The 17,961-nt window shown below is 37.4% G+C and overlaps 1 protein-coding gene across 2 annotated transcripts in view; it reads left to right on the top strand.

The window, feature by feature from the left end:
* The window catches only part of PRKN (parkin RBR E3 ubiquitin protein ligase), a 767,705-nt gene that overhangs the window by 483,358 nt on the left and 266,386 nt on the right, over nt 1-17,961 (top strand). For both annotated transcript variants that reach the window (XM_075748535.1, XM_075748536.1), the window contains exon 7: nt 3,337-3,473. In XM_075748535.1, the coding sequence (XP_075604650.1) occupies nt 3,337-3,473 (137 nt within the window). The remainder of the gene's footprint in view (nt 1-3,336; nt 3,474-17,961) is intronic.

Raw genomic sequence — 17,961 nt, 5'->3', positions numbered from 1 at the left:
CTGCTTCTCAGGAGAAGGAGGAAAGAGCGTACAGACCAGATAGCACTTCCAACCGTGCTGCTGTTGTGCCACACAGTTATCCGACAGTAATAACATGAAGCAGAAACATTTAGGTTCTCTTTTCTTTTTCATTTAAGTAAATGCATGCTGATAAAATTCTAATGAAAAGGAATCCGAGCACAGGAGCGAGTGACTTATTATGGAAATTTTCTGTGATGCATTGTAATGTTGGATTTTCAATTTTTAAAAGTGGTTACATTCCTAATTGGTGAACAAAAAGGACCAATTTATCCCTTGCTGTGAGAAACATTTTTCTTATATATTATTCTCATGAAGCCTCTAATTCAGCCAAACACATTATTTAAATGGAACCTATGAAATACCTTCTAAAACGTACATCAGATTTACATTACTAGACCGTTATGTTAGATTGAGCAAGGGCCCTTGTTACACTATATGGCAAATTTTTTTACTTTCATAATACTACTTTCTAAAATAAATTGTCTTTGGTTCAAGCAAGGCTTCTATTAATAACTCTTGGGGTTATTGTAAATGAGTATTTACTAGCTTCACCTGGGCATTATGAACATAATCTCTACATCTTCATCTTCACTGATGTCAGGAACAAAAGTTTTATCTCTCTTTTAAACTAGAAGTGCTTTCTTTTGATACAAAATCTGCAAATGTTGGAATGTAGTAACTGTTCTAGTGCCGAATGAATTTGGATAAATCTGCATTGCATACAAATTGAGTTTCTCAAAGCCTTATGACGCAGATACTGGGACTGCAAAATTAGTGGATAGTGTGATCTATGAAAGCTAGGCTTGTCTTTTGCGACACAGTCAGAACCCAAACATATCTAGTTTGTATGTGTTGCTTGTGAGACTGATAGTGTTAAAAGATAGTGCATTTTAACATTAATGTTGTTTCTAAGGATGCTGTTGAAATGCGTACATATATGACTGCCCCTTCTGGAGAATATAGTTTGATTTCAAACAGCTGTAATATATTAAGAAGTAAAATTGATTATCACAAAATAATTTACATCAGTAACTGATTGTAATAGTTCATTTGCATAATGAGGTGCTATTAGTCTTGGTTTCAAACAAGTTTAGGTGCAAGTGTTAATAATGCCATTTTCATTTCTGGCCTGGCTTTTTTTAAGATACTCAACTTTTGATGGCTTTCTCTTGTGTAACTCTCCTCACACATAAGATATATTTTGTCTTTGAAATGAAGGTCAGAGAGGTATGAATTTAGATCCAGGGAGCTTCCCATGAAACTAAAAAAATACTCACATACTGCAGCAATAAAAATGAGCAATTAACCCTAAAAGAGAGAGAGCCATTAAAGCTATAAGCAAATTTGATTATATCTGCATTTCAGGAAGAAATCTTTGCGGTGTTTTTCTTAGGGTTACGTTTGAGTGGTAAGCCATGGGCTTTTGCACTGTAGAGACAAGATAACTGCTCCTCCAGCTCTCTATAATTATTTTGGGACCATCCAGAGCTAAAATGATACAGATCAGCTTCTCATTTTGCCTTACAGCTGTCTTTTTAAAATTATTATTTGCTACATTCAGAACAGCAAGTGGGCAACTAATAAGGATTAGTAACGGGGAGGTTTTATTTAATTCAGTTTTTAAGCTGCTTTATTCAACAAAATCCTAAAAACATAGAGATTATATTTTTGGAGATACCAACACACTGCCATGAATTCTATAGTATGTGCAACTCTAAAGCACATTTGCATGGAAGATTAAATACTTATATACAGTATCTGAAATTATTATTGATTACATTTTACAGTTGTATTCCCACATTGAAGGCTTGGTGATTCACTGTTTCAGTGGATTTTTAAAGCACCGTGTAGCAGGATTTATAGAAGCTATAGCAGTATTGCTAACTCTAATGACTTTATCACAAGTCCTTCTGTATTTGATGTTGCAGTTTAATACCTGTCTCCCAGAGTACAGTGAATATGTGAGAATTCCTCCTTTTATTTTTGAAAATAATTCTCTTTCTTCCTAGTTACTAAAGGAATGTAACATTTAACTCATTTCTACCTGTGTTTGCCCACAGACAAATAAAAGGAGTAAAGTAGTACAGCGTTTGAATGGCATTCTCACTGTTCTTTTCAGCTTAACACACATCTCTCTTTATTTTTACAGTTTTGATACTTGGGGTTGGTAATATTCCTCAAGGAGAAGAGATAAGTAAGCAGCATTGTATAACACGTAAGAGCACATAACTTATCAAAGGAGTCACAGTCATTATTTTGGAATTGACTGTTAAGGTATATCCATCAGGAATTAGCGGAACTTACCTTATATCAAAGCAAACTCATTAAGTTCATTAGGTTTATCACTGTATTCCTGCAGTGAAGATACATTTCATCTGTATGTAATATTTCATATATTGCTCATTTTTTCTTTCACCTCCAGTGCACTGGTCCTGAGCAGGATTTTGGGACATGCTGCTCCTCCTTGCTGTGGTTACCGCTGGAGTGTTTCTGAGTGCAGGCCAGCTCAGGAGTAAAACTGTCCTCGCTTACTCCAAGTGTTTCCTCTCTGCATCTCCATAAGCCATATTTAGGTGTCTCCATGTAGGTGTCCTTGTGTGTGGCGGGTGTCTGAGCTCCCATAATGGTACGTGGAGATTAGGTCGATACAGACAACGGAGCCAAGTGGGTGACCCAGCTCACCCTAATGCAGATACCTGGAGACTGATCAGCTCCAACCTCCACTGAGAGTATCAACTGTAATTTCTCACTTGGCATGAGGGTAGATATTTGTATATAGCACTGAAGTTTAGGTGTCTTGTTCTCAAATTGAATCCCATACCTCTGACCAGAAGCTGACTTATTTTTCTCATTATTACTAAGGGAATGCCCTCTATGTAGAGCTCCAGTAGCTGCCTGGAGAGGCTGAAGGCACAGGGTGGTATTCACAAAGTCCTGTTTAGCTTTCCTAGCTGGTCACATTTCTTTTTAATCCTACCTACCACCATTTGATGTTTTACCATATATGATCTTAACCTCACCTCATACAAAGGATTTCTGTTACTAAAACACTTTTCTTGCCTTAGATTCCAGTTTTCAGTAAAGTTTCAACTTCCAGTAAATACTTATTTCCTTTTCCTCGCATCTGATTAATGTTAGAAACTATGTCTTTTTAAAAGTGCTGCAATATACCAGACTAAATTATGGTTTTAGGTATATAACAATCTTGTGTACTACTAATGAAAAATTATTATAAAATTAGAAGCTGGAAACAAAGCTTTTTGTGGAGTTCAATCCAGTCCTTGTTCATCATTTTCCCTGTTTTGTTTTTAACAGGAGTCCTGTGCTTGTGTTCCAGTGCGTGCATCGCCATGTCATTTGCCTAGACTGTTTCCATTTGTACTGTGTGACTATGCTGAATGACCGTCAGTTCATCCATGACCCGGAGCTTGGCTATTCCCTCCCTTGCGTAGGTATGTTTAGCTGATTTTCTTTTTAAAAATTTATGTGATTTTGATTTCAGGGTAAGATTTTTTGTTATCACCAGTTAGGTTTTAGTATATCTGTGGAATTATACTGTTTTCATAGGAGTTGTTTCATTTCGTGGAGAAAATATTTAAAGTTTGAAGTCGTTCTTGCTGACCATGTGAATTGGATTACAAAGGGCATTTCTTTTAAATTTCTTTTAAAAGCAAATGCATACTTTCTTCACATTAGTAATCATCTTCACATTTATAATCATGAAGTACTAGCAGATGAGAGCATTACACTTTCTGGTTAAAAAAACCCACCTTGACCTCCACATTTCCACTTTCAAATTAAGTAAATTGTTAACTTTCTTGGCCTGTATTCAAGTACCAATAAAAAAAGAGCTGCAATAGGATTCTCAAATAGCCTTGAGGATATTAAAAGTATAGTAGTAAGAACCATTTAAAATTATTTATTTTTAATTGCTTCAGTAGCAATCTAGCAATGGTCATCAGATCACATTTCACTAGAATTGCTGTTTATGTGCCGTCTTGTCAGGTCTCATTTTACTTCCCCCTCAACAGTTTGCTTTGCTACTGTATTTACATGCTGATGTCATACTGCACAAAACACTTTCTAATGTTGTGTAAGAAAACTTATCATGAGGAACCTAACAGGAACTTTATACCCAGCACTCTTTCCTTGACCTTGACATTACTGTAGTACTGTGTGGTCAGTGTGTACTCTCAGCCTCCCTCCTTGCTTCTCCAAAAGTTAATCCATTTTCTGCTCCCACACAATTAATCAGCTACTTGAGATGAATCCATCCTTTTCCCCCCTCATTTATCAGTTCTCTTCCCTATTCTCCTGTTAGCTCCTTAGGTTAATCAGTTATCCCAGTGGTGCAGCAGGCAACTCACCTTCCTCCTCTCTTGTGGGCCTCCTTGCAGCCATGCCTAGTGTCACAGAGCTTCCTCCAGTTCAGGCAGTTATGTTAAACTAATGGCCCTTATACCTCTTCTGTCTGTAAATCCATTGCTAGTCATGCTGCACAAAACTTGTATTTGGATTTTTCCATATATCTGCAGCTCTAGTTGTTCAGAAGTTCTGTCTGTCCTTTTTTCTCAGAGAAGAGACTAAAAGAAGTTTGCAGAAGTTTTTACCCCTAGCTGGCAGTAGCAAGCCAGTCTTTTCATCTCTTCTATGTGTTGAAGTTGAACACTATGGGAATTGAGCGGCAGATGCAGAGTAGGGATGGGATGAGGAGAAAATGCAAGAAATGCTCAGGGATGCGATTTCAGTCTTTGAGGGGTGAGGAAAGCATAGGCTTGGCCTAAGAAAGGGATACCATAAAGGATGCACAAAGGATGACTGTACTTCTACTGTTCAAGTGAGATAGGGTTCAGCTGTGGGAATGGAAAAGCAGCTATTGCTGCCAATTTAGCCTCAGCTGTGTTACACTTTAAGTGCTAAAATAACGGAATATAGAAATGCTAACATATTGCCAATCTTAGAGTTTCAGAACTCCCCAAATCAGAAAGTTGTTTTCAAAACACTATACATTAAAGTAGCACTAATAGTAGTAGTAGTCACAATAATACAATTGCAATACCTTTTCTCTCTGTTCTCCAGTTAGCAAGAATTTTTCTTGGAAAAATTTCGGTGGAGGTGCTGTCCTGTGTCAGGGGAGTGCGTAGTTTAGGCGTGCCGCAGTGCTGTGCAGCGCTGTGCAGTACAGAGATTCTTGAACTAGAGCCGAATCGTGATGCTGAAGGGAAGGAAGTATAGTTCTGTCAGTATAGTAGGTGGGATGGGCTCTTTGACACTTCTGGTAAGCTGATGAGGACTGACCAGGCAAATACTACTTGAGGACCTGTACTAGTATCTCTGCACAGTGGTGTGTGGTGCTGTCTAGGCATACCTGCTTACTCATTGCCAGCCTGATTAAGAAGTCTTGATGTTATACTGTGTTGTGTCCAACACATGCTTTGTGTTGGAGAGGTTGTCAGTCACAATCTCTGAGTATTCAGTGGTTTTAAATAATATTCCATCTAAACCTAAAATTGATTGCTACCTCCGTCAGTTCTCTTTGTTGTGTTATCGGTTCTGTATCAATAAATACATTTGTAAGAATTATCTTGCAGGCAGCTTTGTGAGATGAAGAATCTAATCAGTGCTGTTTTAACTTCACTGGTCCATTTCTGCAGCTACCTGAACCTCACTTTCTGGTATGCAAGAAATGTGGTTGTTTCTAGAATTAGGTTATATTTTAATTAGGAACTGATGACTATTTTTTGACCTTTGAGAATGTCATGAAGCTGAGTTGCATCACACCTGTGAAGAAGAGGAATGCCCGAGTTGCCAACCCCTTCCCTCTTCAGCTACAAAGGATTTAGCCTCCCTTGTAGCTATGGATCCAGCAGCTTTCATCAGCAATGAATTCAATTGAGAAACATTCAGAACAGTATCATGTGATTTTCTTTTCCACTTATCATGGCACTCGTACTGAATAGGAGCATCTTCATTTTTGCAACTGCAGTTTGCAGTTTGTATTTACATGTGAGGACAGTAAAGCATTGTTTGACACAACTTTCTCTAATTACCTCAGTGAAGCCTAAAATCAATTCCCCTTGACAGGAATAAATACCATGGGACATGCCAAGAAAAGACTTTTCTTTCTTACTGTGGTATTGTTGGTTTAATATGTTATCTCTAACAGAGCATGACTCAAAGCAAAAAATATTAGATCTGAGCTTTATTGAAAGGTTAGATGTTGATTTGAGCCTGCTTCTAAAAGGAATACAAAACAAAGTCATATTTACTGTAATGAGATTTATGTTATGGTAGGTGACCAAGTTGCACAGACAGATCAAAACAGTCTGTATTAATACATGTATTTTTAAACATCACAGACTAATGCTGGAGTAGTATTTATAGTGTCTTGAATAGAAAATGCTAATATTCTGAGTTTGGACTTTGTAAAAATTATTTCACTTTTCCATTTTCATTTAAGAATGGATTTACTTAAAAACTAACCCATTTCTTCAAGGCATATGTGTACACATTGCCCTAGAACTGTACAGGAGGGTTTGGTTTTGTAATTAATCCTATTTAAATTGTTTGCACTTCCAATTAGTTCTGTTCATTCTAGTGTTTTTCAAAAATAGAGATAACATAATGAACATAGCCTGCAGTTTCTATTAACATTTGACTCAATGTTCCCGATTTTTATCAAGGGAATGTACCAACATCACATGTTTTTTATATCTTTTATTGGATCAATCTAGAGGTGAAAGTATCACACACACACCAGAATAAAAATAAACAGCAGCTGCTACAGCAAAGGGTCACTGTGACAGACAAGATCAGTGTTATCATATGTGTATGATAACTTGAGCTGGAAAGGATCTTGGGATTTCAGATAAACAGTGCTTCTCAAGTAGGTTTAATTTCTTGCTTCCTGGCACAGATATATCAGAAGATGCATTTTGTCATTGCGTTTGGTTATTTTGTGTGGTTATATCCTTGCTTTTCTTTGATTTCTGTTATGTGACCTAATTAAGCAGGAGATAATACGTGTTCAGAAGGCGGCTGTCATCTCAGCTGATGAGCTATGATGTATCACCTTGATAATGCCATAGCTTCACTTTGTTCCGACACAAAATGTGTCATTTCTGTGATTTTGGGAAGAACAACATTAATTCCTTAGTGGTTAGCTGCTAATCTAGTGCCAGGCTGAGAACAGCCAGCGTAGAGGACCAGAGCTCTGGGCACAGTAACTGGTGCATTGGTATAGGATTAGCTGTCCAGTGTAGTATGGCAGCAGCCCTGCAACTCAAACCCACTGCATCAGCTCAGAGCAAGGATTTATAGATAGGAACTGGCTGTATTTCATTGGTCATTAAAATAAAAAAAGTAAACGCTATGGATTATACTCTCTCTGCCCTTGTTAAATGGCAACAAAAATCTATCCCATCTCTCTGTATGGTGTCTTGTATTAATGAGGCTTCATGCATAGAAATTTCCATGAGTGGTGACCTCCAAGTATCTTTGAAATAATTAATAAGGTGCTTAGAGGGACAGATTTGCATATGCATGAAAGATCATTTATGGTTATTTAGTTACTGTGCAAGGCAAAGAATCTCACAGCATTACCTCAAAGCAGGAATTGTATACAAATATACAATGTATTACCCCATTTAAACACATACTGTTCCTACGAACACCGTTTCATTTTTAAAATAGCATTACAGCATTATGGGTCTTGGTCCCCAGGGTAAACTAAACTTCCGCAGATCTTTGGTAGAAGAAAAGTTGGTGAGGCCAAGGAAAGGCAAGGTTTTAAATTGCTGTAGGCGCTTTGCAAAAATGTCTTTGCATCAGTTTATTTCTTACGAGTAATCATATGCATGACGTGTTTTAAAGGAATCTGGATAAAAGATGCAATTCTCCTGATGACTGTAAAACACTATTGTATCTGGAAGTAATCTGATTTTACCACACAGATATATAAATAAATAAGTGAAATTACCACCAGTTTGTGTAAAAAAAAGGACTAAAGCTTTAAAGTATAATAAATTGCCTTAAAAGCCATGTTCCATTGAAAGCAATCTTCTGGGGAATGATTAAGGAGGCATATGTATCACGATTATTTTTTTTTCCCCATTACATGCTATTTGTATAACAACAGTGTGTACTTATTCCTATGGAGGATGTCAATGCAGTGGTGAGTCTCTGAATCATCTTTCAAAATCATAGTACCCAAAAAGAAAAGAGGACAATAAATAGGTAGCCTAAACAAAGTCTGCAAGTCAAAGGAGGAGGAAAACTGTGTTCGATTTGAGAACTCCAAATAGTGTGTGTGAATCTTTTCTGTTATAGACAAAATCTCTATTAAATTTAGGAAGGCGCGTGTGTGCAAGGGGTTTTAAAGTGAAGGTCAGTAATCTATGAACAGAGCCTTCTCAAGAATGTAATGAGGAAGCAGACATAGTTTAGCAGGGCCTAAAGTGAAAGAGTGGACCAGTTGGTACAAGAAATAAGATTTACCTGATGTGAAGCCTCAATACGTCAACAGTTGCTGAAATCGTTGTCCAATAACCCTGCTTAAAAATATTTGAAGTAACTTAGGAAATCAGAAAATGCAGAAATTATCAGTGTATTATTAGAGGAATAAAATAAAAGGACTTGAAAACACACACATTTGCAGCTTTAGGAAGTTCCACAAAGTACTCCTTAAGTTTAGTATTTAAGGGGCATTAAATTCTTGACAGCTATAAACTTTTTCTAATTTCTTGTTGGTATGAAATATGAGTGTACAGAAGGAGGTGTAGGAGGTTGGAGAAATGCTTTTTAATTTTTATGTATTGTACCTCTTAGAAGAGTTTTTTTCTACTCCGACGAATTAATAAGCAATTACAGTTTTCAGAGCATTTGTGGTGACAGTTCTAGTTGTATTTTTCATTTTCCAGCGTTGCCCATGACAGGGAAAATGCAGATATGCGACCATGTTGTCTATTCATGTACTTAAAGGGATATACGAGCATCTTTTGGAAGGGCATTTGGCAATAGCTGACTTTTTTTCCCCTCTCTTTCCTGGACTCTTTCTATCATTCATTTGCCATGGCTGAACCCTGCTATCTAGTCTAAAGAGGGTTTGCTTGCCCACTATGCTTCTTTTCATTGTCTCCAAGTGGAAGCTGGTTACTCCTTCTGCCAAGGGAATTCAAGGACCACAGTGGTGAAGGGTGTTATAGAGGAGGAAACCTTTTTCTTCCTGTCAGTTCCAAGAAGTTCTTCATAAAAAGCAGATTATACAAGCTACAATACACATGCATTGGTTTGATGAACAATGAACCTTAGATAATTTCCCTATGTAAGAATAACTCAGATGTTCAACCTACTCATTACTTCTGACCATTCTTTCCTGTGTATTATGGGCAGAATAAGTATTTATTAGGGATTATTTCCCTTCTTCATATTCATACTAAACCAGCTATTTTATTATTCACCTTATGGTAGTTTGAACATACACCATTGACTTAGCTGTATATATTTCTTACTAAGAGGCAATATCTTTCCCTTTGGGCTTATCATTTGAGTAGATATAACATGGGATGAGAAGCAGAGGTGACAAATCACATAGAAGTTACACAAGAGATCACTGTCTGATTTTGTGTTGGAACCCAGGTGCAGTCTCATTACAGTGCTTTTCCCATGAGCATATTGTTTCTTTTTCACCCCTAAAGTGTTTTAAAAGCAGATTCCTCTAATTTCCCTTCTTTTAACTTTCTACAAACTCTTGGTCAGTATGCTAAGATGAGTAATGATTTTTTTTTTCTATAAGACTGTATGTGCACTGAACAAGTGGCATGGCTCTGCAGCACCCTGGAGGAGAGAGCCTTGTTGACAAACGATCATCCACTTCACCTATTATTTTCTAAAATTGTTGGAAGCTTGTCAAATACATGTAGACTGCTTTCTACCCGGGTCTAGCAGGTGAAGCTAACCTGACCTCGTCCGAGTAATTACAGGTTTATTCCAACCAGACATTGACAGAGAAGGGAACCAAAAGCTTATAGATAAACCAGATTTTTACTCTGAAGAGTTAATTAATTTGCAGCATTTTCCTGAAGAACTTTTTATGGTCTTCTGCATTCTCCTCTCACTGTGGGCATAAAATAAACATGAACCAACAGCGTATCAAGTGGTTTTTTGTGTTCCTTTACTAGCATAAGTGCGTGAGGCTAGCTCAAAGGACGTGGTTATAAGTCACAACAGCTCCTTCATTTCCATTTTCAATGTTGACTGAAGTTCAAGCAGCATCGTCTGAGGTTTGTTCCCTCAAGTCTTTGCTCCATTTCTGTAGCAGCAGATTGCCAACTCCATATCTAAACAGACTCAAAATCTATAGAACAATCAGAGCTTGATCCCATGGCATATTTGAGGCAGGCATTGGAGTCTGCTCTGGGAACAACTACAGTGAAATCATGATCCTTACAAAAATCTCAGTTGGCATAATTAAATTCAGCATGGGATATTTTACCATAGGTGTTTTTCTCCCTTATCTCTTACTAGTTCTTCTGTTGCAATATATTTAATTTGTAAATTGGATGGAGATGACAAGCACACAGGCTTGCTCTAGTTAGTAATAATGAAGGACAAGAGATACTGAAAAAAATCTTGCTTAGAAATTAATTGACTTTAAGACCAACTAGGAATGAGCTTTCAAAGCAGACATCTTGTCCTATAAAATAAGATGTCCAGTATCAAAGTAAAATAGACATACTGAAGCAGTGGCAGAAGAGTGTGTGTGTGTGGGGATGAATCCATCTTTCATAATTTCTGTGTCCAGCTGAAGTGGAAGTAAATTTTTGTCTCAGCTAGAGTCAGTGAGAGCTGTGTCTTTGTCTTTAGAAATGAAAAGTATTTGTTCTGAGTGAAAGTGCTTCTGCCCACATTGGTTTATCTTATAATAATCACTTGATGTGGGTAGATAGTTGGCAAGTCACTTTTAAGCTGCTGCCAATTGAGAAAAATTGTCACCTACATGAACAATAAAATCAAGTAATAGAGTCTTGTTAGTCATCAACTTCACACTCAGCTGCTTGAATAGGTTTTTAATTCAAGCTATTTTCTAATTCATCTTATATAAGTGCTGTTATAGCAAGTACAATGATTTTGACTGTATCTCCTTGAAGTCTATCTTCTCCAGAAAAATGTATTTTTTAAGAAAGAAGGATCAGCTTCTGAATGAGAAACTTTTGTGGTCACCCATGACTGCAACGTCACTTCAAACCAGGACTGGATTCTGTTGTCCCTGGATGGTGGTTAGACATCCTGAATAGACACTCCCATTCTAGTCCATGGGCAGTTAATGTTAATGAGGAAGACTGAGTGAAAGATGGGGATAATAGAGGTAAATGGAAGGAATAGTATAGAGGAAATAGGAGGAAGAGGACTCATGAAGGGAAGGAACTGAGAGAGAGGCAAAAGAGGCAGCACATTAAGGAGAAGTGTTGGTGACTATTCAAGGAATTGAAGAAAAAAGATCTGAAGAGGGAGCGTGGGTAAAATGAGAAATAATGCCTCCATCTTCCCTTATTTTTTGGCGAGGCTGGGAATTTAGTTTTTAATGACAATAGTTCAGTGTTTTATATGTGGTTTATAAGTTTATATTCTACAGACGGGAGACACCTGTGTGTTTGTCCTAAAAACGTCCAACAGACTGTAGAAGATGCTAATTTTTACAGCTGGAATGTGCTCGAGGTGTTTATCTTAGACTTTTAGAGCAGCATGAGTAGAAGCTGACCTTTCCTGCCTGGATAATTAGAGGTTTCCTAATGGATTAGTTTTCATCTGAGCAGAGGGTCTCTTTCAATATAGCGCCATCCTTGAGGTGGGCTGTGCAAGCAGCAGGCTTTATAAGAAATCACTACTGTCTGCTACCTTGTATACTCCATAAACAACCTGCTGGGACCAACTGTGGCACATTCAGCATTTGTTTAGTCTCTGAAGCCCGGTGATTAATATTCCCCGAGTAACTTTCTGAGCCTTGGTCTCCCACATGGCAGCATGTAGAGCTGCTGCCACATCACAGAACCAGCTAAGGACATTCCCCTTCAACAAGGAGTTGGCTTTAATTAAATTTCTGTGTCTGGAAAGTGAAAATCTAATTTTCTTTTTGACATTTTCTATATTACTACTTAGACAAAATTATGAAAATAATTAATCGCTGTGAAGCAGACATCAGCATTATAAGGGGTACAAAAATATTGCATATAAATAATACTACTAATCACCAATCTGTTATAATTTATTGATGCAAGTTCTTATTAAACCTCTTAAATCAGATTTGTTCTCAATATAGTAGATGTGTCAAATGATTGCACAATGTAGGTGCAAGTGAGGGTTATAAAAAGTAACATGGTTCAAACTGCATCTCAATAAATTATGTCTCCCCAGCAATGTATTTGGAAGGAAGGAAGGAAGGAAGGAAGGAAGGAAGGAAGGAAGGAAGGAAGGAAGGAAGTAAGGAAGGAAGGAAGGAAGGAAGGAAGGGAGGAAGGAAGGAGAAAGGAGATAAGATGTATGATTTAGAAAAGAGATCTTCATTCGGTATCTGGGTCAAATATAGTCCAATATAGTGGTGGCTGAATTTGGTGATAGATGAAAGGTCTGTATGCAGAAACTTAGTGTTCGCATTTTGGTCTATGGGGAATCCATATTCACATTACAAAAGTCATCATGTCACCTACTGTCAGTTGGTAGCCTTGTTTCCTTCCCTTAGAATGCAGAGAAGGATCTTGTAAGCGTGGAAATCAAACCGTCTCTTTGTAGATGAAGCACTTTCTGGAAATCAGAAGCGAGGGTGGAACAACATGATGTCGTTTGCACTGATGAAATGCCACTGAGATGCAATCTGCAGTGCTTTTATCAAGGTCCTTTCATACTAACTAAAAATTAAAACGTTTATGAAATCTGAACATCTGCACATTGTACTGTGTCAGTCTTGGCATTGACAAAGTATCACAATTTAGTATTTTTCCTTAGAATTTGATGCCATAGGCCAATTTCAAGAATTGGTTCTTGGATATTGTAATTGTAATCTATCTGCTTGAGATTTGTTAGGGGTTTTTTGCTGGGTGTTTTGGAATACCATTGCACAGACAGGGTAGATGACACTACAGGCAATGGCACTGAACACAGGCAGTTGGCAGAAGACATGGTCCAAGTATGTTGGATTGCAGAGTCACAGCCCATTACAATAAGAAGACACTAAACTGTCAAACTATTGCTTATACAGATTTGCCACCATATGATAACAGAGTAGTTTTATTTGGAAATAAGTCTAGATTTCTTTAAGATAAAAAAATATATGTGTTTAAGCAGATGGTGAGTTTTAATAATGTCTTGTAAAGGAATTATTCAGAGGCTTACATGTAGCTTTTTTTTACTTTGATGCCTGATAAATTTGGGCTAGTTTAGGTTTCATTTTCCAACTTTAAAAACAATGTAGCCTCATTATTTCAATGGAAGTAAGAGGACAATAGCATCTGCTAGGACAATTTAATATCCCTATATTTACTGCAATATTTTATGTTTTGACCTTTAAATATATGTAAGGATGCTAACTTTGTGATTTGCAGAGTTTAGGTGAACAGCATGGCTAGACAGAATCAGGGACACCTTCTATAAAGGAGCTTTCCTAGTACACGATTCAGTCCGATTCATAGCCAAGGTAGGGGATAAAAGGCAGAAGAGATATAGTTAGTTGAGAATGACAGTGGAACTTACGTTTTGCTTACACATTGTTTAAATGGCTTGAAAATTATGGTGAAGGAGGTTCTCATAAGACTTTCCCATTACTGAAATGCTCATGGAAGTGAAACTTGGCAGACCCTTCCTAGCTGCATCCTTCACTAACAATTTAAGTTTGAACAGTATTCATACATTACCTGTCAATATTTTGCATACTTTGCTTACTCCAACTGCTCATGGATAAATTTCAACAGTAAATAATATGTTGTAACATAGCAACATTCTTAAGTTTACCTATGTAGAATGTTAAGCATTACATGCCTTGAACAGGCCTAGATGAAAGCACCAAGATGCATCCTATAATCTATTTGTTACGAAGGTCAGAATGTTATGGGAACAACTACATTTGAAACTGAGAGCATCTAGTAGGATCCTGGTGTGCTTGCAGAGTCACCCACTATCTGCCTGTCACTACCTGTTTTCTTCTCTTCTCTGTTCCCCTTTGCCCTGATGTCTCTTTTCAAACCTCATAAAAAATGAGGCACTTGCTATAAAAGCAATGACCCAGCAAAGTGTGTGGTTGTCGCCACTTGGTGCACACCTCAGCTACTTCACCTTCAGCTTTGTGGCTCACACTGCACGAGACACTCACCAATGCTTCAAGAATGCTTCTACTGTTAGACTTTTACTGAAATGGCCAAAATATCCAGGGTAGAATTTTATTGTATTAACATCAAATTAGAATTCTGAAGAAATTCTCATCCCTGTTTAAGATATTTGATTGTGACTGTGAAGTCATTTTATATATATGTAAAACATAAATAGCTTAGTTGAAGGCGTTAAAAACCAGACAAATAAAACATCTTATTTGGAAATACAGTGAAAAAGGCATTTACAGTAAAAGTCTCCTGCTTAGCTCTGCTGATTTCTTTTTCTCTTTGTTCCTTTCCTTTTTTTTTTCCCCCCCACAAGAATAAGCCTGTCCTGGCTCTACATTGTTTCTTTCACAATTTATTTTTTCCATTTTTTCTTCTTTCCAAGGAGAAAAATATTTTCTATGCTGTCCTTCACTGCCATTCCCTGTGCTTTCTGCCCATCTTTGTTGCCTTATTTGCTGATCCCTCAATATTACTGGCTTACCCCCTGATTCTCTTCCATCTCTTTTCTCTTGCTCTTCATTTCTCCTTTTGTCTTTTTTTTTTTTTCTCTTCCTCACCTTGTCATGCCTTGCTGTCTCCTCCTGCCCTCTTTTTTCTAATTGAGATTCCAGTCACTCTTGATCTCTTCTGTAAGGACCACAAAGCACTGAGGCCTCTGGGCAGATAAAAGCGCAAGGAAAATTGACTCTGGAGGTGGAGTAATATAAAGGGGTCACTTCTAAGGGTCAGTTTTATTGTCTGTGATCACTAGGAAAGGGGCGTTTGGTATTGTCCCTTGGCTGCATAGGTGAGCCAGCTAGGTCTTAATACCTGACCTTTTTCTTTCCCATCTCTCTATGCCCAGCTTCGACACCAACCGGTGAATCGTGAGCCGGAATATTCACAGTCACTTGTTGCATCACACCTGAGGCTGTGACTGCATCTCCCCTAGAGAGAGGCAATGGGAGGAGTTACAGATTAAGGCCGGTCCTCTCTTATAACTTGGCTCAAGACAGCTGCTTGGGGAAAAAAATCCTGTGTCAAATGGAGTGTGGGGCTTGGAGGCCTGCTTATTTGTTTTGGGACTAAGGCATGGTGTTTCCTTCATTGTCCTTACCAGGCAGGAAAACAGTTAATAAGAGTTTGGGGCTTTTTTCTCTCTTTTCTTCTGTAGCCATGTATGCACATAAACATGCATAGGCACAGCCTTCAGCAGGATTTCTGGCCAGCTAAAACACAAACTAAAGTACCGAAAAGTTGCAAAGTTCTTTTGTTTGCTTTCTACTGCATTTGTAATATGAAAGAATGCAATGCCAGGTACAAAGGAAGCTCAGCTTGTCAGTTAAATAGGCTGGCTGGCACAGTCAGATTTTGTTTTTCATGATCCATTGCCCCAAGTAATATCCTCTGTTTATATCACTGCTAGAGGAAGGCTGGAAATTATGGAGGCGGTTTTGGTAATAACTGCTAGCAGGGAGACAGTATTTACCAGAGAGTCTGTGATGAGACTCTCAGGTAAATAATAAGCATTTTAGAACAACTACCTAATTATGTATTTAATCGCTTGGAGCCGTTCCAGTCACTTGGGAAAATAACGTGCATTTAGTAAATCTACCTAATTATTTATTTGTGAAGAAAGTCATTCTAGCCTCTGGGGTAAGTAGTGTGAATTTTATGACTTTCCATACAGATCTGTTCTGCTTGAGAATGTCAGAATTTAAAAAAAAAAAACCCACTCCACACACCCCAAAATACCAAACCAAGAGAACACAAAAATCGGTTATTAGCAAATGCAGAGGTTTCTCTACTTCTCTATCAAGGGCTGTAGGATTTTTATAAAGGCTTCAAACTTTATTCTGCTTTAACATAGCTGTCTTCTATTCTCAATGGGAAGGTGCAGTGAAGTTCAGGCAGCCATAGCTGTAGATGGCACACCATCTGAACAGGGAGTTTTGAGGCCACTGATGAATCAGGCTAACTCTAGTCAGCAGTTATTAAAAGCTAGAGCACAGTTAAGGTCAGAAACTGCAGAGCATCTTCGTGCTGGATATGACGGTTTTCTCTTACAATGATATGAATAATGGATTGCATACTTTGACCATAATTAGTTACTAGCAAGGAACTGAATGTCTGATATATATCTGTCAGAATTAAAATAAGTAATTTTTTTACAGTGTATCTGTTAGTCCATAGGGAGTTATTTATTCTACTAATATATGTTCTTCCCTCTCTCAATTTGTGCTTTTTTTCATTCTGGGCATTTTACTTTATTGAAGAATTTATAGACTAGTTTCCATAGACTATTATGAAAGCTATTCTGAATTTACTTGGAGTGACTCTGTTTGCTGTGTATTTTTAAGTGCTACAGAAATCCACTTGAGAAATTAGTTTTTGGTTTTGCAAAAAGCTAGAAATAATTTTCATCATAAAATACCTCAAGGCAGAAGTATTTACAAATGGTATATTTGCCCTAATTGATGAAAAATAGAATTTTCATAATAATAGATCTAGTCAAGAGGAATTATGCTAAGAATCAATTTCTTGACATTGCATTTTCTTACAAAGCAAATTAAAGTTTACTTCTAAAAATGCAAAATACTATCAGCATTTAGAATATTTTCATTATCAAAACAAATATAGAATATTGTTCAAGAAAAAAACCTTAATGAGTTGATTTGGAAAACTAGTCATAGCTTCCTTATCTCCTCCTGACTTCATCTGGATTTATGGGCATGTTACGTGAAATTCTTTTCCCATCACAGAAGCAACATCCAAAAGCTGAGGACAAAACAGTCACATTATGCCTGTAACAAATGTTACCCCTAAAGGGCCTAATCTCTTGTGCTTAGCTGGATGACATCCACAATAAATAAGAGGAAGAAATCCTAACAAAGATTTCTTATGTCATTCTGTCCCCATTTCTGTTTCATCCTAGGGTAACTTAGGACTCCCCCACCTTTTATTCATTGCCCGTATTTCAAGTAACCTGTAGCTCACTCCTTTGTTTCCCTCTCTTTAGAAAATTCTGGGTATGCTGCCACTTAGATTCAGTCCTTGACCAATGGAAGGAATATTGCTCGTCTGCAGCACACAAGAACATGCATAATTAGCAGCACATGCTTAACCCAGCTGGTTGGTACTCAAATGCTTATGTTTATGCATGGACTTGCATAATTTCCTGGATAAAGGCATTATTTTCATGCATCAAACTCATTGCTACATAGCATCAATGTCATCAAGATGGACTGATTCACTGAACTGCTTTATTATTTCTAAATAAACCCATTTTCCCTGCATTTTTACAGCATATTTGGAAATACATCCTAACCTGAAAAACACATTGTTTCAAAACACATTGTATTCAAAAGTAATTTCAACCCGTCATACATTGTACGACTATCCAGATGCACAGGAAGCGTAATAGTGTATTTCATGTACTGGATGAAGCTCATGAAAGCATTTTCCCTCCCTTGTTCCACTGCTTTTAATTCTAAGTCCCAGTTAAGCGGCATTCTGTACTAGATTTGACATTTAAATGCTGAACATATAAAATTCAGGTTGTTAATGTTAAAAATCCCAACAAAACAACCTCCAA

Source organism: Balearica regulorum, chromosome 3, assembly GCF_011004875.1.
Source record: "Balearica regulorum gibbericeps isolate bBalReg1 chromosome 3, bBalReg1.pri, whole genome shotgun sequence".
NCBI classification, from domain to species: domain Eukaryota; kingdom Metazoa; phylum Chordata; class Aves; order Gruiformes; family Gruidae; genus Balearica; species Balearica regulorum.
This window is presented reverse-complemented; position numbering and strand designations above follow the sequence as displayed.